We start from the raw sequence: 27,284 nt of genomic DNA on the forward strand, positions 1-27,284 counted from the left end.
CTCTATAAAGATTTTAAGACCTAAAATAGCTTATTAATGGGGATGAATTGAATCTCTCTATATATTTAACAATAACTTTTCTTCCCTCTTTTTCTTACAGGCACAAGATGCTGGTCTTGGGGTGTCAATTTTATTATGTGTCAGAGCTCTTCAACTCAGGTCAAGTGAGGATGAGGAAATGAAGGCATCAGTTTGTAAAACAATTTCCTGTCTTTTACCAGAGGATTTGGAAGTTAGACGAGCCTGTCAGCTTACAGAATTCTTAATTGAACCCAGTTTGGATGGATTTAATATGTTGGAAGAACTATATTTGCAGCCAGATCAAAAATTTGATGAAGAAAATGCACCCGTTCCAAATTCTCTTCGATGTGAGTTGTTATTAGCTTTAAAAGCCCACTGGCCTTTTGATCCTGAATTTTGGGACTGGAAAACTTTAAAACGACACTGCCACCAACTCCTAGGACAAGAAGCCTCAGATTCTGATGATGATTTAAGTGGCTATGAAATGTCAATTAATGACACAGATGTTTTAGAGTCATTTCTCAGTGACTATGATGAAGGTAAAGAAGATAAACAATATAGAAGAAGAGATTTGACAGATCAGCATAAGGAGAAAAGAGACAAAAAACCCATTGGCTCTTCTGAAAGATACCAGAGGTGGCTTCAGTATAAGTTTTTCTGTTTGTTATGTAAGCGGGAATGTATAGAGGCCCGGATTCTTCATCATTCTAAAATGCATATGGAAGATGGAATTTACACCTGTCCAGTTTGTATTAGAAAGTTCAAGAGAAAAGAAATATTTGTTCCTCATGTAATGGAACATGTTAAAATGCCACCAAGCAGAAGGGAACGCTCTAGAAAGAAATTGCTTTTGAAAGGCTCTCAAAAGAGTATTTGTCCCAAGAGCCCCTCTGCAACCCTGGAGCAAAATCAGTCATTGAATGAACAAGCCAAAGGAGAATCTCATGAATATGTCACATTCAGCAAATTAGAAGATTGCCACCTGCAAGACAGAGACTTGTACCCATGTCCCGGGACAGACTGTTCCCGTGTGTTTAAACAGTTTAAATACTTAAGCGTGCATCTTAAAGCTGAACACCAAAATAATGATGAAAATGCCAAGCACTACTTGGATATGAAAAATAGAAGAGAGAAGTGTACTTATTGTCGACGGCATTTCATGTCTGCTTTTCACCTGCGAGAACATGAACAAGTGCATTGTGGTCCCCAACCTTATATGTGTGTGTCTATAGACTGTTATGCTAGGTTTGGATCCGTGAATGAACTACTTAATCATAAACAAAAACATGATGATCTTCGTTATAAATGTGAATTAAATGGCTGTAATATTGTTTTCAGTGACTTGGGACAGCTTTACCATCATGAAGCACAACATTTTAGGGATGCATCTTACACTTGCAACGTTCTTGGCTGCAAAAAGTTCTATTATTCCAAAATTGAATACCAGAATCACCTCTCAATGCATAATGTTGAAGGTTCAAATGGAGACATAAAGAAATCAGTGAAACTTGAGGAGTCTGTGGCAGGTGAAAAACAAGATTGTGTTGCTCAGCACCATCTACTCGACCAAACTGATAGATCACATTTACCTGAAGATCTTCTTTTCTGTGCAGGAACAGCTAGTTCTCAGATAGATACAGAAACTGCAGAAAATCTGAAAGAAAACAGTGACAGTAATTCTAGTGATCAGTTAAGTCACAGTTCTTCAGCTTCATTAAATGAAGAGTTAATTGACACATTGGATCACTCTGAAACCATGCAGGACATATTATTATCTCATGAGAAGGTATTTGTGCCTTCCAATTTGAAAGAAAAATGTTCCAGTATGGCAGTTTGTTTTGATGGGACTAAGTTTACCTGTGGTTTTGATGGCTGCAGTTCCACATACAAAAATGCAAGAGGGATGCAGAAGCATCTGCGGAAGGTACATCCATACCATTTCAAACCCAAAAAGATAAAGACAGAAGATCTCTTTCCCTGTTTGGGTAATGAACATAATCAGACAAAGTTTGATGTAGATCCTAAACCTAGTTCAGATACAAACAGTGACTCCCCAGATGAAGGTCTAGATCACAATATTCATATTAAATGTAAGCGAGAGCCTCAAGGTTATTCCTCAGAAGCTTCTATTTGTGCTTCTAAAAGGCCATGTACAGAAGATACTATGTTGGAACTTCTGTTACGTTTGAAACATTTAAGCTTGAAAAACTCAATAGCACATGGATCTTTCTCAGGGTCATTGCAGGGGTACCCATCCAGTGGTGCTAAGTCTCTTCAATCGGTTTCATCTACTATCTCAGACCTTAATTTTCAGAATCAAGATGAAAATGTGCCAAGTCAGTACCTTGCACAGTTGGCGGCTAAGCCTTTTTTCTGCGAGCTTCAAGGATGCAAATATGAATTTGTGACCAGAGAAGCTTTGTTAATGCATTATCTTAAAAAGCATAATTATTCAAAAGAAAAGGTCCTTCAGCTAACAATGTTTCAACATCGGTATTCCCCATTCCAATGTCATATTTGCCAAAGGTCATTTACAAGAAAAACACACCTTAGGATTCATTATAAAAATAAACATCAAATTGGCAGTGACAGAGCAACTCACAAACTTTTAGACAATGAAAAATACGATCATGAAGGCCCATGCTCAGTAGATAGGTTGAAAGGTGATTGTTCTACAGAACTTGGAGGTGATCCCAGCAGCAACTCTGAGAAGCCACGTTGTCATTCTAAAAAGGATGAATGCAGTTCAGAAACAGATTTGGAGTCATCTTGTGAAGAAACAGAAAGTAAAACATCTGATATCTCATCACCAATAGGCAGCCATAGAGAAGAAGGAGAAGGAAGAGAGGGAAGAGGTAGCAGGCGAACTGTTGCTAAAGGAAACCTGTGCTATATTTTGAATAAATACCATAAACCATTCCATTGTATCCATAAAACTTGCAATTCTTCATTCACTAATCTAAAAGGCTTAATTCGCCATTACAGAACTGTACATCAGTACAACAAAGAACAATTATGTTTAGAAAAAGACAAAGCAAGAACCAAAAGGGAACTTGTAAAATGTAAAAAGATATTTGCTTGCAAATATAAGGAATGTAACAAACGATTCCTGTGTTCCAAAGCTCTTGCTAAGCACTGTAGTGACTCTCATAACCTAGACCATATTGAAGAGCCTAAAGTACTTTCTGAAAATGAATCTGTAGCAAGGTTTTCCTGTAACCAGCCTCAATGCCCTGCTGTTTTTTATACATTCAGCAAGTTGAAACACCACTTGATGGAACAGCATAATATTGAAGGAGAAATACATTCAGATTATGAAATTCATTGTGATCTTAATGGTTGTGGCCAGATTTTCACCCATCGCAGTAATTACTCACAACATGTATATTACAGACATAAGGACTATTATGATGATCTATTCAGAAGCCAAAAAGTAGCAAATGAAAAGCTACTAAGAAGTGAAAAGGTATGTCAAACAGCTCACACACAGGGGCACGAACATCAAACTACCAGGAGGTCATTTAATGCTAAATCTAAAAAATGTGGTTTAATCAAAGAAAAGAAAGCTCCAATTAGTTTTAAAACAAGAGCTGAAGCCCTCCATATGTGTGTAGAACAGTCTGAGCACACACAGTACCCCTGCATGGTTCAGGGATGTTTATCTGTGGTAAAATTGGAGAGCAGCATAGTGAGGCATTACAAACGTACTCATCAGATGAGCAGTGCCTATTTAGAGCAACAGATGGAAAACCTTGTTGTTTGTGTTAAGTACGGTACCAAAATAAAGGAGGAGCCTCCTTCTGAAACAGAGCTCTGTATAAAGAAAGAAGAAAATATAAGCTGTGAATCAGAGCACATGAAGCACAGCCATTCCCTGGGTGACAGTAAGGCACCCCTCCAGAACACTGATTCTTCTCATCCAGGTGAAAGGGATAGTGGTCAGAAAGGGTGTGCAGAAAGCAACCCAGCATTTGATACAGACGCTCTGATCTACAGAGGAACTTTGAAATGTAACCATAGTTCAGAAACCACTTCTCTGGAACAATGTAATATAGTTCAGTCTCCTCCCTGTAAAATAGAAAATTCCATATCTAATCCCAGTGGGACTGAAAGTGGGACTTATTTCCCAAGTTTCCAGCTGCCTTTACCAAGGATCAAAGATGAAGAAACTGGGCAGCACAGTTCAGGGCAAGAAAACACTGTAAAAAATTCAACCCATGTCCCAAAAGAGAGTTTTAGGAAACATTCACAGCCCAGGTCATTTGATTTGAAGGCTTACAAACCTATGGGATTTGAATCTTCATTTCTGAAATTTATTCAGGAAAGTGAAGAGAAAGAGGATGATTTTGATGATTGGGAGTCTTCAGAGCACTTAACATTAAGTAATTCTTCACCACCCAGTAATGACTTAACAGGGGATGTTACCACAAATAATATAGTTAATAACAACGACCCTGAAGTTGACATACCTCATTCTTCCAGTGACTCTACAGTTCATGAGAACTTGACTGCAATCCCACCATTAATAGTAGCTGAAACAACAACAGTTCCTTCTTTGGAAAACCTGAGGGTTGTATTGGACAAAGCATTAACAGACTGTGGAGAGCTTGCCTTAAAACAGCTTCATTATCTTCGGCCAGTGGTAGTCCTTGAAAGATCGAAGTTTTCCACACCAATTTTAGACTTGTTTCCAACAAAAAAGACAGATGAGCTTTGTGTAGGAAGTTCCTAAATAACAATTTTGTTTCAGAAACAGACTGGCTCCATCACTGCAACATGGGGACAATTGCCAACATGAACAAAGGCTGAGAACCAGCCACACCGTTGTTTAGGGTAGAATAGGCTGTGTATTTACATGAATGTATAATATCTATGTCAGCAGTATTGGCTGAGTCCATTAGCTCTCCAGTTGGTTTATTGATTGGGTTTTTTGTTTGTTTATTAAAAAAAAAAAAACGGAACTGTACTCTTGTTTGGTGCTAATTAATACATCAAAATATACTGGGGCTTCCTTTTTCAAATTAAGTGTGCATGATTGTATATGAAACAAATACTAAGGTCCCAGGGTGGGAGGGCTAGGGAAAGGGATATGGAGTTCTTACTTGACTTGAATGTGCACCCAAGGGTGCTTTGTGTAATATATTGTACACTACAGCATCTTATATTTTTTGAGTTGAGTTTCAATAAATTACAATTTTTCACCCATTTCTGGTTTACTCATAATGAGTTTTCATGTCACATATAAACTGGAATTGCACTTGTGTTTCCTGGAATGTGCACTCATATTTTACCCCAGTAATTTTTTTTGTTAACCAGATCATCAGATCAAGGTTCTTTTTGAATGACCCTTGACTTTTTGTAGAAAATTCTGAGAGAGTAATTAGCTCTGGGATTCAAGATAGCTCCCAGAGGAAGAAGTTCAGAGGTTGACCAGTAGAAAGGAAAGAGTATGCTAAGCAGAATGTGAAGGGCACAGTAAATTCAAAGGCCTGTTTCCAGGGAATTACAAATAATTTGATATACTAGCAGTAAAAGGGCTGATGCTTATTGTAGAGATAAGTAGGAACCTGTGAACATTGAAGAGTTTGGGCTTGAGTCTATAAGCAACTGAGAACCTTTGAAGGATGTTAAGTACACATTCAAATTAATTTATAGATGACTTGAAATTCAAGTGTGATTTGAAGTTCAAAGAACAGGATAGGAGGTAATATGACTGTTGAAGTAATCATAGTAATTCTAGCAAAGGGAAGAGTAGATGAAACAAAATATGTAAAAAGACAAGATTGTTGGGACTTGAAGGGTGAAGAAAAGGATTTGAGAAAAACTTAAGATTTGGCAGTGATGAAACCAATAAGATGGGAATACAAAGAGATGAGTGGGTATTTGGGAAGAGCATGGAAAACTTATAATGAGTTTGGTCATGTTGAGTTTTAGTGACACAAATACAAGAAGCTCAGTTTCTGATCTCTTGACTAGAATGCTAGCCTGGAGGGACACTAATGAGAAAGAAAAACAGGTAAAAGGTATTGAAGTACCCAAAATACCACTTTTCCATAATTAAACTGAGTATTATTTATGAAAGTGAATGGTGAAACTAAAGTTCCAAGCATAGATGAAAGCCAGGTCATGCAGATCACCTCATAAATCCAGTGCTGACATTTCTTCATTTAAGTATAGAAATGGAAAACTTGTGCATATTGTTTCTGACTAAGATGTAACCTGTGAAAAAGTCAAGTTTGCTTTCTTTGTAAAAGAAACATGAAAATCAGAAAGGTGGTTCCTTTCCACCCCCAAAATGATGCCTCCTGTCATCATACTACTGATTAATATGTAAGCTGTCATGTAGAAAGTCTGGCCTAGTGTGACCTACTTGGTCTACACCTTCAAGAATAAATATTTTTGACAGACTGCATTTGGAGGTCCAAACCCCTTTGAGAAAGAAAGGTAAATGGAATAGGCAGGAGATTATAAAACCTATAAATGAGGTTTAGGTTGTGACTCAGTGGTAGAGGGGCAAGATGAATAGCATGTTGAAGGTTACAGTCAATCCTTAGCATTGCAAAAAACGAAAAAACCCTGCAAACAAATATTTGGCAGATTTAGCTAGGAGGTGTAGAAAAAGGACTAGAGACCTAGGAAAGTTATATGAATAGTTAACAAGAAACCATGTATTTACTAAGCATATGCCATCTGCTAGCTTCTGATTGAGTATAGAACAGGGTGTAAGCTTCCTGTATCATACACATCAGACTCTAGTAGGGAAGCCTGATATTAAGCAAAATAATACAGATAATTAAAGTTGTACCATAAAAAAGCTAACATTGAGGGCTAGGGTTGTTGCTCAGTGGTAGGGCACTTGCCTAGCATATGTGAGGCATTGGGTTTGATCCTCAGCACCACATTAAAAAATAATAAAGATATTGTGCCATCCACAACTAAAAACAATTTTTTTAAAAAAAGCACCCCAAAGGGCTGGGATTGTGACTCAGCGGTATAGCACTCGCGTAGCACAGGCAGGACCCGGGTTCAATCCTCAGCACCACATAAAAATAAAGACATTGTGTTGTGTCCACCTACACCTAAAAAAAAAAAAAAGCACCCCAAGGGCTGGGATTGTGGCTCAACAGTAGAATGCTCACCTAGCACATGAGAGGCCCTGGGTTCGATCCTCAGCACCACATAAAAATAAATAAAGATATTGTGTCCAACTACAACTAAAAAAAAAAAAATTTTTTTTAAAGCACCCTAAAATTGATTTGAAGACCAAAAAAACAGCAAAATTTCCTTGAGAACATGGTATTTAGACAAACGAAGAATCAATATCTATTGATGGATAGCCAGGTAATGTAAAGGTAATCCTCTTAGCAAAGTGACACATGCCTCTAATCCTAGTTACTCAGGGCTGGTTGAGCCAGGTGGATCACAAGTTCATGGCCAGCATAGGCAATTTAGACCCTGTCTCAAAGGACTGAAGCTCAGTTGTAGTATATTGCTAGGTTCAATCCTGGAGCGGTGGTGGGTTTGTGGTGCAACAGCTTTGACTGTTAGAGGCATTAACAAGAATACTATGACTGTAGTTGGAAGAATAAATGGGAGAGGCAAAGGAGAGAAGTTTGGATAGCTAAATAGAAAAAAGAAATTTTAGTGTCCTATAGCCATGTTCTTCATAGGATTTTATTTGAAAGGCAGTGAAGAACCTATTGAAGGCTTGAAAGTAGCTGTTAAGTTAGGAAGGTGTGATATTAAAGACTGCTGAGTGGTGCATGGGTGGATGACACTCTAGGGGTGTGCTGAGATGCCTGCATAGATGGTGTTTAAGTTTATTGTTAAATGTGTTCATGTGTTGAAAAGAAATCAAAAACTTAATGATTTTTTTGAGCCAGATTTTCTTTGAGGCACCTTATGCTTTGGAGACTTACCATACCTTTTATTTAGTCATAAATGTTACAGTAATAGTAGCCCTTACCTATATGTGTGACATGGTTCTTTTCACACGTTATATAATCCTTTTTACAGGCTCTGCAAGATAGGAATTATTGTCACTTTGCAAATGAAGATATTGAGGCTTAGGTTACATAACTTGCCCAAGTAAGCAAAAAGAGAAAAAGAGCTAAAATTCAAACCCAGATCCATTATACTTCAAAGGCACGGGGTGGGAGGGCATTGCTGGGGATTAGGCAATACCTAATTAGGCAAGCATTCCACCACTGAGCATCCTCAGTTCCCAAGGCTTATCTTAGCAGCTACTCTGTAATGCTTCTGTCTAAACAAATAGTAAAATACATTAATAACCACTTGATGAATGAACAGTTTTTCCTATAAATATATTTGCAAAAATGTTCAAGTGGGCTGGGGCTGTAGCTCAGTGATAGAGCACTTGCCTAGCACATCTGAGTCATTGGGTTTGTCTTCACCACATATAAATAAATAAAGGGATTGTGTACATCTACAACTAAAAATATATTTTTTAAATGTTCAAATGCCTATTATGTGCCAAGCACTAGGGATACATTAGTCAATAAAGTGGATATATGGTTGGTTCCTGTGTTGGATTGACAATAGGGAAAACAGATGTTAAGCCCCAAATTGCACAAATGGATATAGGTGTGCTGGAAGTATAAGGTGCTTATCTAATCTAATATAGGGAGTCTTGTGAAATATTTCAGTTATCATAATCCTATCTTTATTCAAAAAGTTTCTGGATACCATTCTTTAATAGTTTTTGAACTGCTGGTGGGCTGTGGGTTTAACATTAATAGCAGTCATTCCTAAATCAGTCAATCATTTCTTTCTGACAAGCACTCCATCTCCAACAGCATCCTAGACACCTTTTTCTGATGCACCTCTGCTGACTCAAGCAACTTCCTTGGCTCCTTTTATTCCTGCAGGTACAGAATGGAGTGGTTCCCTCTCCATGAGGCTCTTCTATTCCTGTTCTTTCTCTCAGCTAGAATGAACACATCAAAGCCTGTGGTATCTATTTCTCCAACTCATGTATCAGATAATATTTTTTTTAATTTGTCATAACATCCTTTTTCATTTATTGTGCCCCTCCTCTCATTGCAAACTTTTCTGAATTCTGTCTTTATAATCTGATCTAACAATTTAGATGATATTTACTTGTGAATTGTTTTTTCATGAAAGTTTTTTGGGAACAGGACATCCACTTAATATCTTCCCACCATCTTGCTGAGTTGTTAGGTACTAGTCAATAAATCATTGATTTGATAACCCATCATGCAGGTTACAGTGTAGCAAGCAATTGCTTACAAAATATTTTATAAAATTATGCCATTTGTTCCTAATAAAAATCTTGTGAAGGTGGGATCCCCCATCTGTAAATAGGTATGCAAATGAGTCTCAAATATATGAAAACCCTTCTTAAAAATCACAATTTCTAAATTATAGTGACTTGAAAAGAATGAAAAGCTACAAAATGATCCAGTAGTAACTGCCTTCCACATTTACAAAGTAAACTACTCACTTTTAAAGAAAGCCCTTTCTAAATCCTATCTTCTCAAATTTCCAGTTTTCTCACATCATGTGAGAAATAACTGCCATTCATTTCAAGGAATTGTTGGAAATGTTCTCCATCTACACTGTCCAAGAGAGTAGCCATGAGCTCCATGTGACAATTTAAATTTAATTAAAATTAAAATATAAGATTTAGTTCCTTTGCAACACAACCCACATTTATGTATGTGTTTATGCACTGGGATTCAACCCAGGGCTTTTTACTACTCAGCCACATTCCCAGTATTTTTTGTTTATTTTGAGACAGACTCTCACTAAGTTGCTGAGGTGGGCTTAGAATTTATAGTCCTCCTGCCTCAACCTGGAGAATGACCAGGGTTACAGTCCCTAATGTATGCCACCACACCTGGCCACTACCCATATTTGAAGTGAAGGGTGGCTACCACATTGGACAAGGCAAGTATAAAATATTTCCATCACTGCAGAAAATTATATCCGAGAGTGCTGCGACTAGCCAAAGATGAAAGGAAGCAATAGAATAAACTGAAAACACAGGCTAGTGCCTGATTTTGAGTGAGAAGGATCTGACCTTTGGAACAGTGACATCACAAAGCACAGCTCACAATGACTCCAGAACATTTGGGCTCCCAGATCACTCTCCCTAACTCAGTTTAAATTCCTGAAGCCTCTGCACATGTAGTTCCTGAAGCTGTATTAAAATGACACCATCTTCACCTTCATCTTCTACTTGGGACAACCTCTTAGATTCTCTCTCTCTCGGCACAATATGGAATTGGCTACAAGCAACTTTTCTGGGAGAGACCAATGTGCCTCAGCAAACAAATTTGGGGCTACTAGAAAATCTTGCTCCGGCTGTGCAAATCGCCCTGAGGATTTGCTTTTTAATTTTGTTGGCAGTAGGATTAATTGTCTTATGGAAACGAAGTGTTCGGTCAATTCAGGTTGTACTCTTTTGTTACAGAGAAATTTAAATAGTTATAAATTGAATTTTGATTGTTTCTCCCATGTTGCTGCCACCTAGCTTTATTTAAGACCAAGTAGACGATCAAGTGTGAACCCATGTATCAAGATGGTAGAAACTGGAAAATCTCCACCTCTGGGTTTTGAGCATAAAATGTTCTTTTCTTAAAATGATCTTTTGCTTGTCTGCTGTCATAAAATAGACCAAACAAATTCATAAACTTATTTGATCACTTATTTATCTTTGAGTACCTACTATGTTTATAGAATAAACATTGTAGGATAACCAGGATCTTGGGTATTTCTGTTCTTACTGTGACAGTGCTCTTTAACTGATAAGGAAGTATATAAAGTCATCACAATGTTTTTTATTATTCTGTTTTAACAAGATAAGCCTCCATCCATATATAGGGGCTCTTTGAGGGAATAGGAATTTAACTAGCTGGGATTGTGAGAAACATTCAGGATTTTACATTCTTCTGTTTAATAATTTCTTGTTAATAATAAAGTGTTTTGGGAATCCCAATAGTTAATATGAAATGGATAGAGGTTATTTTCACATGACAAATGAGGAAAACTAAAGTGCATTGATGTTCAATAGAAGTAAAAGGAGACAGGATTTAAAGAGGACTTTAAAAAAAATGTTTTTGTAGTTGTAGATGGACAGCATGCCTTTATTTTATTATTTTTATGCAGTGCTAAGGATCAAACCCAGTGCCTCATATGTGCTAGGCAAGTGCTGTATCACTGAGCTCAGCCCCAGCCCTACAGAGGACTTTCTTAAATAGTGGTTTACTTGATAAATACAGAAGTTTTTACGGGATAATTTTGTAGCATTCACTTTATTTGAAGTACTGGGGATTGAATCCAAGGACATTCTACCACTGAGCTACATCTCCAGCCCTATTTCTCTTCATCATCTATATAGGATATATATATATGAATGATCTGGCCAAGTTGTCAAGGCTTGCCCAAAACTTGAAATCTTCCTGCCTCAGCCTCTAGAGTAGCTGGGATTTATAAATGTGCACCAATAGGTCCAGCAACCTCTCAAAACCCTGCATGGTAGCCAGGCCAGGGATTATCACCTCCATTTTGTAGGTGATGTAACTTGGTTATCACCTGCCCAAGTTCATGTCATTAGAGCTGACAAAACTGAGATTTGAACCCAATTTTTAGGATTCCAAATTAAGTTCTCCAAAATGTCATTGAATGCAATCCAACTGACTTTCAACAGAAGAGAGTATGTGTGTACACACATATTCAGTTAGTTAATAGAAGAACCAAATAAGAAAACAAACTTACTGGGCACAGTGGTGTGTACTGATAATCCCACAGCTCCAGAGGCTGAGGCAGGAGGATTGTAAATTTGCAAGTTCAAGGCTAGCCTCAAAAACTTAATAGAGAGACGCTGCCTCAAAAAAATAAAAGGGGGTGGGGATGTGATAAAGCACCCCTGGGTTCAACTGGAAGGAAGGGAGGGAAGGAGCAAAAGGAAACAAACTCTAATTCTGGGTTTAGCTCAGTCTGAAAGAGGATCTTGCAGGTCTTCAGACACCTCAGCCATTTTTTTTTTTTTTTTTTTTTTTAAGCAGTGGGGTAGTAATGGTATTACAGAGTAGTTAATGTTGTGGCTCTGGACTCAGACTGCTTAGGCCTCAGTTTCTATTGAATCATTTGTTCTGTAACCTGAGAGTAATCACTTAACCTCTAAGCACCTTTTTCCTTAACTAGCAGTACTTCCCTCATAGGATTGTTGTGCAGATTAAAGCTTAGCATATGCAATATTCAATAAGCAGGGCTAGTTATTTTAACAACAACAAAAAAAAAGTGATTGATTTTATTCCCATCCCAGCAGGAATCTGTCTTAGCATATTAAAACAAACTTATGACCAGGAAATCTAGCTTTTCAGACCACTATACTTGGAAGTGAAAATTCCTGGATTAATTTAGTCCTGGTTTTCTACTGTTTCCAATATGGACCTTGAACAATGAAAGGGTCTAAATTTGACATATCTAAATAGTTATCCAGGGTTTTTTTCTGCATAAATATAGGTCATGCATAGGCAAAGTGACTTCTAGCACAGAGTCTGGCATGTGGCAAATTTCAGCAAGTTAATAATATTGCTTACTACATATAATATTTTTTTGATACTGGGGATTGAACCCAGGGCCTCACATGTGCTACTCAAGCTACCTACTGAACTACATCCCTAGCCCTTTTTATTTACTTTGGTACTAGAGATTAAATCCTGGGTGCTTACCCACTGAGCCACATTCTCAGTCCTTTATTTTTTATTTTGAGACAGGTTCTCTCTAAATTGCTTAGGCCCTCACTAAGTTGCTGAGGCTGGCCTTGAACTTGTAACCCTCCTGCCTAGGCCTCCCAAGTAGTTGGGATTATAGGTGTGTACCACTGTACCTGGTTTATTAATCTTCATTAAATAAATGCAAAAATACTTCCAAAATATAGTGGTCTGAAAAACTGCCTACCGCTTCAGTTTGTGGTAATATTCAAAAGATTAAATAGATGTGAAAATGTTTTGTTAAATGAAAGTTCTGGCATAGGAATGAGGTATAACTGTTACTATTAGACCTTTTGTATTTATAGTAAACTGGCATTTGACATGAATGAACAAATAACACTCAAATTCTGTTGTTTTGTTTTAGAAAATATTGCTGTTTATAATCACACTCTACCAACTTTACAAGAAGGGCTCAGATTTTTTTCAGGCTTTGCTAGCCAACCCAGAAGGGAATGGTCAGAATCAAAACAGTAGTAATTTCTTCCTGTCCTTGGGTCTGCAAGAAAAAATTCTGAAAAAACTTCAGATGGTGGAAAACAAAGTGAAGGACCTGGAAGGGATGATCCTTACCCAAAAACCTGCCACGAAGAGGGATTGCTCCTCTGAGCCCTACTGCAGCTGCTCCGACTGCCAGAGTCCCTTGCCCACATCAGGGTTTACCTCCACATCTGAAATGTGATGAACTCCAGTTTTTTTCCAGAAAAACACTGTTTCCCTCATGTGTGCAGTGGTGTTATTAATAAAGATAGAGAACTATATTGAAATTATCCTGCAAGGATTGGCTCTCTATTCAGTAGGGCCCATCTTCTACTTGTGTGTGTAGTGGGGGAAGATGGAATATAGAGATAGTTAAAAATGTCTCTAGGGATGAGGCTTCAAGGTAGAATGCTTGCCTACCATGCACAAGACTCTAGGGTCAGTTTCCAGTGGGGATAGGTGGAATCTGGGATTGTAGTGCTCACTTGTCAGACTGAAGACCATAAGCAGCTAAGTAGGAAAGGAATGGAAGTGGATGAGAAAAGAAGGGAGGGTGGTCAGAGCTACTGCCTTAGGATCCATGCTGAAGAGGTGTGACCAGAGGTATTGAAAGGAAAGTGCTGTGCTGTGGACTGTGCCATAGATATAGGCTGGCCTGTGCTGGTCCTTTGCATAAGAAAAATATGCAGCCCAGGGCATTCCTGCATTAATTACTCAAATGTGAGTGTTTTAGTCAGTTTTTTTTTTTTTTTTTCTGTTCTAACTAAAAGACCTGACAAGAATAATTTTAGGCTGGGCACAGTGGTACACACCTGTAATCCCAGCGGCTCAGGAGGCTGAGGCAGGAGAATCAAAGTTCAAAGCCAGTCTCAGCAAAAGTGAGGGGCTAAGCAACTCAGTGAGAACCCTATCTTTAAATAAAATACAGAATAGGGCTGGGGATGTGGCTCAATGTTTGAGTGCTCCTGGATTCAATCCCCTATACCCCCCCAAAAAAAATTAGAGGAGGAAAAGTTAGTTTATTTGGGGTCTCATGGTTTCAAAGGTATCAGTCCATAGACAGCCAATTCCATTGTGTCCATCTACAACTAAAATTTTTTTTTTTTTTTTAATATTCGGGGCTGGGGATGCGGCTCAAGTGGTAGCGCGCTTGCCTGGCCTGCGTGCGGTGTGGCCTGGGTTCGATCCTCAGCACCACATGCAAACAAAGATGTTGTGTCTGCCAAAAACTAAAAAATAAATATTCAAATTCTGTCTCTCTCTTTAATAAATAAATAAATAAATAAATAAATAAATAAATAAATATTTTATTTACATTTTAGTTTTCTCCTCTTCCTCTGGAAAGACCCTATGATGAAAGTACAGTTTGGGTTTTTTTTGTTGTTGTTGTTTTTGTTTTTTTTTTTTTAAGAGAGAGAAAGAGAATTTTAATATTTATTTTTTAGTTTTTGGTGGACACAACATCTTTGTTTGTATGTGGTGCTGAGGATCGAACCCGGGCCGCATGCATGACAGGCGAGTGCGCTACCGCTTGAGCCACATCCCCAGCCCCCATTTTGGGTTTTGGACTGTCATAAATTATCATTATAAGTGTTTTAACAAGAGAGTAATGTAGATTTAGAAGTCTATGTGAGAGAAAAAAGTAGAATGAGCTAGATAAAAAGATAAAACAGACTGGCTGCTCCTGTTAGAATGCCACAGTGTGACAGAAACTGATGGGATTGTAAGGGTCCCACGAAACGTCGGATAAAGAGACCACCAAGTGACCACTCATGCAATTGGCAGAAGGGGGATTTATTGAACCAGCATGCTGGGGCTCCGTGCCCACTCAAGAAGGGAAAGCAGCCAGAGCGCCGAGCAGGGGCTGAGCACTGCTTAAGTACACTTTTTGGGGAGGGCGGAGGGCTTTGTATACATCAGAACAAATCATCATTAGGCGCGGGAAAATTGAACAACAACTCCTAAACATGATTAGTTCATTCATTGGCGGGAACAGGTCAGGCTGGAGTGATAGGTCATTCCTAAGGAGGGGGTTACATTCAAACTGATTGGTTCAGGCCCTGCAAGGCCTGCGTGCAACCACACAGACCCCTTCAGTTATTAAACAACCAGACAATCAGGGGAAATGTTTACTGGGCGGTTCTAAGCATTGTCTTTTTTTTTTTTTTTTATAATTTTTTTTAATATTTATTTTTTAGTTTTCGGCGGACACAACAGCTTTGTTTGTATGTGGTGCTGAGGATCGAACCCGGGCCGCACGCATGCCAGGCGAGCGCGCTACCGCTTGAGCCACATCCCCAGCCCATCTAAGCATTGTCTTAACAGCTACAGAAATTTAACTCAGACCTTGCAGCTTAGAAACTTTTACAACACCCGGTCTTTTACCCTTTAACTTTTACCCTTACAGGATCACCTCATTCTTTGCTTTCAGCTCCTCAGGTGTGTGTGTGTGTGTGTGTGTGTGTGTGTATGTGTGTGTGATTCATACCATAGTCATAGGAAACTGATACCAAGCATTCATTCCATTCTTAATAGGAATCATTCTTTTCTTCAAAATATGTATAACCATGGCATTAATTAAAGATGTTGGTAAGCAGAGAATCAAGGCAAGATATGGGGAAGAGTTTGAGAGCTATTTTATCAATTAGGTTAAATCAATGAATTACCCCTCTAGCAGTGTCTACAACTCTAGGGAGGAAAATCCTTATCCTCTAAATTTAATCCTCTTTCCCCTTTTAGTAATGGGGATTGAACCCATGAGTGCTGTTTTAGTCAGCTTTTTCACCACTGTGACCAAAAGTCCTGACAAGAACAATTTTAGAGGAGGAAAAGTTTATTTGGGGCTCACAGTTTCAGAGATTTCAGTCCACAAATGGCCGATTTCATTGCTTTGGGCCCAAGTGAGGCAGAACATCATGGCAAAAAGTGTGGAAGAGGAAAGCAGCTCAGTACACTGAACAAGGAAGCGGAAAGAACTCGCACTCTCCAGGGTCAAAATATATACCCGAAAGGCATGTGCCCCCAGGGACCCACATCCTCCAGCCACATCCTACCTTTCTATAATTACCACTCAGTCAATCCCTATCAGGGTTTTATATTTATTTATTTTAGTTGTAGGTGAACATAATACCTTTATTTTTTAAATGTGGTGCTGAGGATCAAACCAACTCAGTACCTCACACATGCTTGGCAAGTGCCCTACTGCAGACCCCACAACCCCAGCCCCTCTAACAGTGGTTTAACAGTGATTAGATTAAGGCTCTCATAACCCAATCATTTCACCTCTAAACTTTCATTGTCTCACACATGAGCTTTTAGGGGACACCTAATATCTAAGCCATAACAAATGTTCTACCAATGAAAAACCAGCCTCTACCTCAGAGCAAAGCCTGTCCAAGGAAGGGACATGACCTTTGTCCTTGGAAAAACCCACAGAGCACTCCTAGGCACATTCCCACACTGCTAAGTTGTTCATCTACAAATAACAGGAGCGATCTGCTGAGCCAGGTGTCCCTGACTCAGTCAGGCTAGGTGGGGATCCATAGCAACCCCCTAGCAGCCACCAATCAGCATGAGACAGGGAAATACCTGGGATGCCAGATGACCCCCCAGTAGTTTATGGTGGTTGATAACGTGTTGGTGTTACCGCTGTTGACCAGTGACGAGTCTTTGCTTCCCCAATGTTGAAGAATAACACCAAAGAAGCACGCTGAGGCAAGGTCAGAGTAGAAATTAGAAGTTTATTAAAGGACAGCAGAAAGACTTCTCCCGGAGGAAGAAGGGGACCCAAGAGGTGGAATCCGTGGAAGTGCGGTTGTCTCTCCATTTTATAGTTTCTTTCAGTGATGTAATGTAGGTGGAAAGGCCCGAGGGCTGGGACACAGGTGGACCAAAGAAGTAATCTGGTCAGGAAGGACTTCTGAGTTAGCACCTTCAAGTTTGCTAGGGGCTGTTTATTAACACTTCTTTGGGATGGGCTTTGGGCCTAGGGCTTTTCTCAGGACTTCATTAACATTCCAAGAGTTGTTCAACTTTTCCGGGAATTCATTCTCAACATGGCCTCCATTTTAGATCTCACTCGATATTAGACCCGATTTATCTAACTACACTGACTACCTAACTTTAAATCTGGCTTCATTGGGAAACCATGTAGTTCAGCATGAACACCCCTCTTAGCTTAAACCAATCAGTTCAAATGAATACCCCTTTTGTGAAAAACCAGTCTCTACCTCAGAGCAAAGCCTGTCCAAGGAAGGGTCATCACCTTTGTCCTTGGAAAAACCCACAGAGCACTCCTAGGCACATTCCCACCCTGCTAAGTTGTTTATCTACAAATAACAGGAGAGATCTGCTGAGCCAGGTGTCCCTGACTCAGTCAGGCTAGGTGGGGACCCATAGCAACCCCCTAGCAGCCACCAATCAGCATGAGACAGGGAAATACCTGGGATGCCAGATGACCCTCCCAGTAGTTTATGGTGGTTGATAACATGTTGGGAAACCATGTAGTTCAGCACATACACCCCTCTTGGCTTAAACCAATCAGTTCAAATGAATCCCCCTTTTGTACTGACCAATCACCCCTACCCAACTTGTTCCTGCCAGTGAATGTGCTAATCATGTTTTAGAGTTGTTATTTGATTTTCCTGTGGTGTGTGATGATTTGCTAAGAGATGCTATGATGTATGTGGGGGTCCCTGCCTTCTCCAAAGAATGTATAAAACTGCTACAAACCCTGGGTTCGGGGCCTCTCAGCGTCACCAGTTGCTGTGTGCGCACGGAGGACTGAGCTAGCTCACAATAAACACCTCTTTGCTGTCTCTTTTGTGGTCTTTTGGGGGTCCCAAATTCGAGCATAACACCACCATGCTATTTTCCCTTCAATTTTTTTTTTTTTTTTTTTGAGAGAGCATCTCACTAAATTGCTGAGCCTGGCCATGAATTTGCAATCCTCAATCTCATCCTCCGGAGTAACTGGTATTACTGGTGTGTGCCAGCCATCTGGCTTTACTCTTGCTCACCTTTGAAGACCGGATGTCTGAAGGCTGAGAGTTTTTCTTTAGTTGGGCTAGCTGAAACTGGTTCGATTTTAGATGGCCAAACAAACCTTGTTTCTTTATTTTTTATTTTTTGGTACTGGGGATTGAACTCAGAGGTACTTAACCACTGAGTAACATCCCCAGCCCTATTTTCTATTTTATTTAGAGACAAAGTCTCACTGAGTTAGTTGCTCAGCATCTTGCCATTGCTGAGGCTGGCTTTGAACTTGCAATCCTCCTGTCTCAGCCACCCAGCCACTGGGTCTAATATCATTTTAATAAAAGACATATATATGCCTCCCTTTTATTATTCTCATTTCCTTTATATTTATAACCTCTGGACTCCCGAGGGGTGGGAAATTTTATTCTTGGCCAAGAATAGAAGTTTCCTTCAATGCTCAAATGTGCTCAGTCTTACTATTGGTTCTACAATTCTGGGAGGAAAAAAAGACCCAGTCTTTGGAGTAAAAAGTTGGTAATATTTTGAAGCTCCTGTTTTTAGACTGTACATAGACCAGTCTGTTGGAATTTTTTTTTTTAAAGAGAGAGAGAGAAAGAGAGAATTTTAATATTTATTTTTTAGTTTTCGGTAGACACAACATCTTTGTTTGTATGTGGTGCTGAGGATCGAACCCGGGCCGCACGCATGCCAGGCGAGAGAGCTACCGCTTGAGCCACATCCCCAGCCCCTCTGTTGGAGCTTTCTATAAGTGACACATAATTATTCACTTTCTGAAATTCACTTATCTATCCACTGCTACCACTCTGGACTCTCACTTGGATTCTATTGTGTGTGTGTGTGTGTGTGTGTGTGTGTGGTGGTGGTGGTGGTGCTGGGGATTGAGCCCAGGCACTGGACATACTAAGCACAGATTCTGAGTTTCATTAACATTTCTTTAGAATGTGCTCTGGACCTTGGGAACATTAATATTTAAATTTTCTGAGCTATACTTTCAGACCTCACCTGGGTTCTTGAAATGGCCTCCTAATTGGACCACTGCTTTGATCTGGATCTGTGTCCTTATTACATTTACCCTTCACACAGTAGTCAGAGGAATCATCATTTCTCAAAACTCTCCAATGGCTTATTCTTTCATTCTGAGTAAACATCAGGGTTCTAACTAGGAGGTTGTGGATGATGCCAGTGAAGCCAGATTTATTTATTTATTTATTTATTTTTTAGTTTTCGGAGGACACAACATCTTTGTTTGTATGTGGTCCTGAGGATCGAACCCGGGCCGCACGCATGCCAGGTGAGCGAGCTACCACTTGAGCCACATCCCCAGCCCCGAAGCCAGATTTAAAGATAGGTAGTGTAGTTAGGTAAATCGGGTCTAATATCGAGTAAAATCGAAAATGAAGGCCATGTTGAGAATGGAGCCTGGGAAAGCAGAGCAGCACTTGGAAAATTGAAATATTAATGTTCTCAAGGTCCAGAGCACATTCTAAAGAAATGTTAATGAAACAGCTCCAGCAAACAGGGAGATGCTAATCAAAAGCGCCTCCAGGCCCTTCCTGCCCAAGATTACTCCTCAGGCCCATCTGCCCCTCACCTTTTGGGTCTCCCCACCTACATTCTATCACTGCAGGATAACAACAAAGGACAGAAACCTGACAGAAATGCGGGAAAGCTGAAAGAAGACCTTAGCTATAAAAGAGGGACGACCTCACCCTTCCAGGGATTCCACCTCTTGGGTCCTTTTCTTCATCCGGGGAGAAGACTTTTCTGCTGTCCTTTAATAAAGCTTCTACTTTCCACTCTAAACTTGCCTTGGCGTGCTTCTCTGGTGTTATACTTCAGCATTGCAGAAGCAAGGACTCTTTCAGCGGTAACATCAGGATCTGCATTTCCCTTTCTCCTTACTCTTTCTTACCTTCTTACCAGTCCCCAGGTGGGTTAAGCATTGTCCAACCTCAGGGTCTTTACACTGTTCACTCTGATTGACATTTTCCCCAGTTACCCACTTTTTTTTTGGGGGGGGGTCTGAGATCAACTGTTGGCTAATCTTAAAGGCCTTCCTTGACCATCTTATGTAAACTAGTGCCCCTCACACCAATACACTCTATTCCCTTTTCTCTGCTTTTTCTTCATAGCACTTACCACCACCTCCACTTTTACTGTGATATATTTGCTTATCATCTCTCACTCCATCCACCCCAGCCCACTAAGAATATAAGTTCCAGGAAAGGATGGGCTTTGTTTGGTTCACACTCACACTTAGCAGTGTCTGGTATTTTGCAGATATTTTTCTTGAATGAATGAACTGCAGTCAGTTTTGGCTTTGAAACTTCACACCATCTTCTGGTTCCTCTCTCTTCAAACACAGGGACAGATCACTGATGCCATTTTCCCAAGCATGAAGAGCTAGTAGCTAGCCTTTACTGGGTACTTATTTGGTCATGTACATTGCTTAGAGCTTCACATGAATTTTCTTATTTGATCCTAACAATGAAGGAGGTAAGTACTCTCTCACTGTACTGATGAGCAACTGATGCACAGAGGGTAAATAACTTACTAATCATGGTTATGACTGGCACTCAAGCAGCTTTAGTCTAAACTTGTGCTGTTTGTCAAAAGTTTGAGTGACAGAAGTTTCAGTGAGGCTTTGGACTCACGGATAAGTAAGGACAAGAAAAGTAAGAGGGCATAATAATGATGACCTTAGAAGAGAATATTTTGAAGGTGTTTATCCTTCCATCTAAAAGTTTTCAATGTAAGTTTAAATAGTTGCAATGTAAATTCTAGCAAATTAAAAACACTGACAATTAAAAACCGTGAAATCACTTTTTATAATACATCCAACAGAAAGTATATAACAATTGAATAAACACCCTCATCCATTAAAAAAATACATAAATGAGCTTTCAACATCATTCTCCCCACCCTACCCCAGTAGGCACAGAATTTTATTTAGAAAAGCAAGGGGAGAATGCAGGCCATTCCAAGAGTAAGAGACATCCTTTGGGGTAAAGTAAGAAATACACATTCGGGGGAGAATTAATCTTGAGTCAGAACCTTTGGGGTGAGAAAAGTAATAAACATTCAAAGGAGAATGTGACCCCTCTCTAGCAGGCAAGACAGTCTTAGCATTGCTCCTTTATCATCTCTAACTTATATTTAGGTTCTTTTCCCCCAAGTTATCCAAATGTAATTAATGTTTGAAAAACGTTTTATTGATCACTTCTTTACAATAAAAATATGTTTGAAAGTAAAAGTTTTAACAATTCCCTATAACTTATGGTTCTAGGTATTAGAAAGAATTCTGGGGCTGGGGATATGGCTCAAGCGGTAGCACGCTCGCCTGGTTTGCGTGCGGCCCGGGTTCGATCCTCAGCACCACATACAAACAAAGATGTTGTGCCCGCCGATAACTAAAAAAAAATAAATAAATGTTAAAATTCTCTCTCTCTCTCTTTAAAAAAAAATAATAAAAGAAAAAGAAAAAAGAAAGAATTCTGAATTATCATTGCAATTTAGTATATAGCTAGTCAAAACAACACAATTACAAATTTTGATAATATAGAAACATAAGTGGTATAATTCTATTGAGAAAGCATTTCTTATGTCTGGGGATGAAGCTCAGTTGGTAGAGGGCTTGCATAACATGTATAAAGCCCTAAAATAGATGGGGCTTTCCTATCAATTAATTCATGCACCTAGGTGAGTATTTCTTACTGCTAAATCAACAGGGGTCAGTTTCAATTCCATTCCTTTTTTGTTTTAATAAACACAAGGCTAAGAAATATTCAAATAAATAAGAATATGAAAATGCTAGTAGTTTTGTTTTAGTAATGTCAATCAATTTTGGGGCTTTTTTCTGAGTTATAGTTCCAAAATTAAAAGTGATCTTTCATCAGCTGACAATTCAATTAGGTCAGCCATTAATTTTGCTGTAAATAAAGAACTGGAGAACATCTGACTTGCAAAATAATTTGTTATCTTATTATTATAACCATTTGTTTTTTTTTTTTTTTAATTCTAGACAGAGCCTTCCTAAATTGCTGAGTCTGGCCCTGAACTTGTGATGCTCCTGCCTCAGCCTCCAGAGTCGCAGTATCACTAATTTAAATAGATTTAGTTAAATTTATTGTTTAAAAAAATTAGGCAACTTAGCAACACCAGTCTATAGAACCAATTAACCAAATTAGATTTACTTTTGGTCAGAAAAATTCGGTTTTCAAGTAAAATAAATGTGTTGACAGGTGTCTTAGTGACACATTTCACTTCTGAATTCCAAGACAGAAATGGCACTAAGACTTGATCAGAGTTTGTCCCCTAGATAAAGACAGGACTTTCATTTCAGGTATTTCTAACCTACCCTATTCTTGCCTTACCCCAGGGCACACTTGGGCAAAATGCCACTTCCAGGTACACTTAGGGTGGATGAGATAAGGTCTGCAAGTGAAATTCTCATTGCTACCGTCATTCTCATCTAATACACTTGAAGTCAGAACACGCCAATACAGGCCAAAACACTCCATGTGCAATGCCTCGCCTCGTTCTTCCGGTATCCCAGGGATGCACCTACCGCAGCTGGACAGCACGAGCCAACAGCAAAGATTTTGACAGCCTGGGACGCCTACTAAACTCGCCCATTCTTCCCAGCCACCTCTGGGCGCCGATGGCGGCCCACTGGGTCGGCGACCGCTAAACCCAGAATTTCTGTCAGCTCGTCCCAGCCCGGGAAAGCACAGAATATGCCGCAGCCCATTCTGGGAAACCAAGGCCCCAAAACTTAAAGGAATTGCCACTTGAGAGGTTAGAAAGCCCCGCCCCCGGCCGCGCTACAAAGCCCAGGAAGAAAGCCAGAACCCTGGGCAGGAACCCAATGTCGAGGGGCGGGGGATGGATGTTGGTGCAACGCAAGCTCAGCCAGGGCCGGAACTCAGCGTCTGGGCTCCCTCCCCGCTTTGGGCCGGAAATGAGGAAGGTGGGGCTGGTCCTTTCGTATGAGAAACTAGAAGTCCCCAGCGGGTGGAGGCAAGAGGAGGAGTGCTTTTGCGACACTGCCGGCAGCGCGGAGGGGCTGGTATGGGGGCGGGTGTCTGTGTAGAGGCACTCGGAAGGGACCTATATCGCTGTGGCACCGCGGGGACTCTTTGAGAGGACGGGTGTCAGTGTGGCACCGGTGCACGCTGAAGGAGCCGGTGGAACCGGGTGGCCATGGGGATGTCGGCGTCGCTGGACGCCATGTGGGAGATGCCCGCCGAGAAGCGTATCTTCGGGGCGGTGTTGCTCTTTTCCTGGACAGTGTATCTTTGGGAGACCTTCCTAGCACAGCGGCAGGTGAGCCTAGACAGGGCCCACCTGAACTCAACACCCGCCAGCCCTAGGCCAGGCTCGGAATGGACCCTAAGTCCTAGATGTTTGCTCGGGTCCCAGCACCAGTTTCAACTCCGTAACCCTTGCTGGGCCTTCTAACTTGGCCCTATGGCGGACTTGGCTTTTAGGGGTTCTTGGTACCTCAGGGAAGTTTTTCGTGAGACCCTAGGGCCTTAAGAAAGGAAAAGGTAGCCCCCTCAAGTTTGAGCTTATGCCTGCCCTACAGCCTCTTTGGTTCTTTGGGTCGAGACCCAGGCTCCTTTATCTTTGATGTAAGCCTTCAAAAGGAAGCTGCTGACATGTTCGAATCACCACTTCCCCATGATATTCGTGTTATCCTGCTCAACCACAGGATTAGGAAACCATTTTCTGAAAATAAAGATGTTGCAATTCTTCCAAGGACTGACACTCTCTTTTTTCTTTTTGATAAATTTTTCATATTTTTTTCTTTAGTTGTAGGTGGACACAGTACATTTATTTTTATATGATGCTGAGGATGGAACCCAGTGCCTCACGCGTGCCAGTTGAGCGCTCTACCACAAAGCCACAACCCCCTGCCCATCCTTTTTTTTTTTTTTTAATAAATATTTTATTTTTTAGTTGTAGATGGACACAATATCTTTATTTTATTTTTATGTGGTGTTGAGGATCGAACCCAGGGCATCGCTCGTGCTAGGCGAGTGCTCTACCTCTGAGCCACAACCCCATCCCCCTTTTTTCTTTTTAATCTCCTTAAAGTACATATGTTTTTGCCAAAAAAGTATTATATTTACATTATTTTCGTTAAAAAATTTTTAAAATAGTATCCTAGCGGCACACACCTTTGGCCCCAGCTACTCTGGAGGTGGAGGCAGGAAGAGCAAAACTTGGAGGCCACCATGGGCAATTATTTATTATGAATCTGTCTCAAAATTTTAGAGGGTTGGGGGAGCGGTAATCCCAGCAACTGGACCGTCTTTAAAAAATAAAAAGAGCTGGGGATGAAGCTCAGGGGCAAAGCGTCCCTGGGTTCATTTCCCTGTAACAAATAAAAAATGTGAGGTGGGGATGGGGTTTGAAGATGTAGCTCACCGGTTGAGCACTTGACTAGAATGCCTCAGTCCGTGGGTTCAATCTCCAGCACGGGAGGGGGGGAGTAGAAGGCAAAAGTTACTTAATAACAGCTCTCTAAAGATAATCCTAATAAATAGCTTGAAAAATTAGAGATCTGAACTTTTTCCCCCAGTACTGGGGATTGAACCCTGTAACTCTTAAGATTGAGTTACATCCCCAGCACTTTAAAAAAAAAAAAAATTGAGACAGGGTCTTGCTAAGTTGCTGAGGCTGGCCTGGAACTTTGGATCTTCCTGCTTCAGCCTCCTGAGTAGCTGGGATTACAGGCATGGATCACCTCACCTGACTGAGATGTGAATTTTTAGTACTGGGGATTGATCCCAGGGATGCTTTACCATTGAGTTACATCCCCAGTCCTTTTTATTTTTTATTTGAGAGAGGGTCTTGCTACATTGCCCAGACTGGCCTTGAATTTGTGATCCTCCTGCCTTAGCTTCTTGAGTTCCTGGGATTACAGGCATGTACCACTGTGTGTGACTAGATCAGAACTTTTAAATGAGTTTAAATGTTTAAATGAGTTTAAATAATTGACATTTTATTGCAGTCTTTCACCGTTGGTTGCTTTATTTAGAATCTTCTGTGTTGTCACTGATGATGGTTGTAAAAACCTTTCTAACTGTTCTCTCTTGAGCATTTCAGTCCTTTCTCTTTTCAAATTTTTTTTCTCAATTTACATTCTACATGAATCTATAAACAGTTTTAATTTTTTTTTCTCAATAAGCTATTGACCATCTATCTGTCTTTCTTTAATAATAAGCCTTAATAACTACTTATTACTAAGTAGTCAGAGTAACTACTTTTCAGTAGTGCCTCTACTGAATTATGCATTATTTAATGCCCTCAACTTTTATTGACATACAATACATAGAGAAAGCATTTGTTGCAAAACCATTGTAGAAGATGTTTCTGTCCTATTTTTTGGTATCTGCTTCCTGTGGTATGTCTCATGAGCCAAAATTACCTTTTAAAATTTGGCATACTGAGAAAATTGATCTTAGAGACCTGATAATTTCTTTGATTCCTTAAATCTCTCTTAATTTGGACCAAATTTAATGACTAGCAACAATATCTGTTATTGCTTGTGGTTTATATGTTTGCTTCTCTTTTTCACAGTTTTTTTTTTTCTTTTTTCCTGTATTATAGGACATAGTCATACCCAGAAAGAGTGGGCACCCTTGTGATGTTAAAACTTTGGTTTGCATATGTAAAGTGAAGTGTGAGGATAATCCTGATTTTTATTCTACCTAGTCAGCTAGCCTCATATTCTCTTGTTCTGCCTGTAACTTTTCTGCATCAGTTGTTTCAGTAATCAGTGTACGTGACCAAATGTAGTATTTTCGTATATATGAAACACTCTGCAGATGTCCAGATTAAGTGACAAGTTAATGTTATAAACTATTCAATGTAAGATCATAAATTACTATTGTAATAAACAATTGACTGTTTTGTTAAAGTGTTTTCTTTAAAATATTTCAGAGAAGAATATATAAAACAACAACTCGTGTACCCCCGGAGTTAGGACAGATCATGGATGCTGAAACATTTGAGAAATCTCGACTGTATCAACTGGATAAAAGTACTTTCAGCTTCTGGTCAGGACTGTATTCAGAAGTTGAAGGCACTGTAAGTAATTTACGTCTTGGAGAGATGGTCTCTCAAATTATTTAATACTTTGCAATGTTCTCATTTTTGTATTTTTATGACACAAAAGAGGGTACTATTCCTACCAGTCCCACAGTGCTTTCCTAACCTTTATTGTTGCTATTTTTTACCCACTTGGGACACTTTTATGTCATAAGCATGATCTGATATTTATGATTTCAGTAGCTATCGAGATCTAATTCACATTTCATAAATTCACCATTTAAAATGCACAATTCGAGTGTTTTATTATAATTATACAAATAGTGTGATTCATTACAACATTCTTACACACCACACATAACATAATTTGGTAAATTTTTTTTGCCTAGTACCTTCTGTTTTCTCCTCTCCTCTCGCTCCTTGGCCCCCTTCTTTACTGTACTAGCCTCTCTTTTTTCTGAGATTCTCCTTTTTTTTTTTTTCCTCTTTTTTTCTAACTCCCATATATGAGAGAAAACATATGACTTTTGACTTTCTGAGTCTGGCTTATGTCACTTAACATGATGTCCTTAGATTCCAGGCATTTTCTTGCAAATGACATAATTTTGTTCTTTATAGCTGAATAAAACTCCATCGTGGGGCTGGGGTTGTGGCTTAGTGGTAGAGCGCTCCCCTAGCATGCATGAGGTTCTGGGTTCAATTCTCAGCACCACATAAAAATAAAATAAAGGTACTATGTTCACCTACAACTAAAAAATAAATAAACTCCAGGGGCTGGGGTTGTGGCTCATTGGTAGAGTGCTCGCCTAGCACATGCAAGGCCCTGGGTTCGATCCTCAGCACCACATAAAAGTAAATAAATTAAAAATAGAGGCATTGTGTCCAACTGCAAATAAAAAAATGTTAAAAAAAAACTCCATTGTGTATATATGTCATATTTTCTTTATGGACACTTACAATGGTTCCAAC

The 27,284-nt window shown here is 39.7% G+C and overlaps 3 protein-coding genes and 1 long non-coding RNA gene across 4 annotated transcripts in view; 3 read left to right on the plus strand and 1 right to left on the minus strand.

Annotated features, from left to right (window-relative positions):
- Positions 1-5,226, plus strand: part of Rlf (RLF zinc finger) — a 71,189-nt gene extending 65,963 nt beyond the window's left edge. The window contains exon 8 of the mRNA XM_027937518.3: positions 101-5,226. Within this exon, the coding sequence (XP_027793319.2) occupies positions 101-4,753 (4,653 nt within the window). The 3' untranslated portion in view covers positions 4,754-5,226. The remainder of the gene's footprint in view (positions 1-100) is intronic.
- Positions 5,227-10,214: 4,988 nt separating this feature from the next.
- On the plus strand, positions 10,215-13,461 carry Tmco2 (transmembrane and coiled-coil domains 2). The gene is made up of 2 exons (XM_027936960.2): positions 10,215-10,457; positions 13,147-13,461. The coding sequence occupies exons 1-2, from the start codon at positions 10,215-10,217 to the stop codon at positions 13,459-13,461; spliced, it is 558 nt and encodes a 185-aa protein (XP_027792761.1).
- Positions 13,462-21,066: 7,605 nt separating this feature from the next.
- On the minus strand, positions 21,067-23,167 carry LOC139707445 (uncharacterized). Its single transcript, XR_011709014.1, has 2 exons — positions 22,825-23,167; positions 21,067-21,667 (listed from the first exon to the last, which is right to left on the minus strand). It is a non-coding gene; the product is annotated as an uncharacterized lncRNA (long non-coding RNA).
- A 106-nt stretch (positions 23,168-23,273) lies between these two features.
- Zmpste24 (zinc metallopeptidase STE24) overlaps positions 23,274-27,284 on the plus strand; it is a 41,782-nt gene continuing 37,771 nt past the window's right edge. Inside the window, exons 1-2 of the mRNA XM_027937280.2 lie at positions 23,274-23,582; positions 26,208-26,354. Coding sequence (XP_027793081.1) covers positions 23,460-23,582; positions 26,208-26,354 — 270 coding nt within the window. The 5' untranslated portion in view covers positions 23,274-23,459. The remainder of the gene's footprint in view (positions 23,583-26,207; positions 26,355-27,284) is intronic.

Source organism: Marmota flaviventris, chromosome 10 (genome assembly GCF_047511675.1).
Source record: "Marmota flaviventris isolate mMarFla1 chromosome 10, mMarFla1.hap1, whole genome shotgun sequence".
NCBI classification, from domain to species: domain Eukaryota; kingdom Metazoa; phylum Chordata; class Mammalia; order Rodentia; family Sciuridae; genus Marmota; species Marmota flaviventris.

Coding starts and splice junctions, on each gene's coding strand:
- Tmco2 (XM_027936960.2), top strand. CDS start 10,215: ATGACACCATCTTCACCTTCATCTTCTACTTGGGACAACCTCTTAGAT. Junction 10,458..13,146: donor GAAGTGTTCGGTCAATTCAG/GTTGTACTCTTT, acceptor GTTTTGTTTTAG/AAAATATTGCTGTTTATAAT.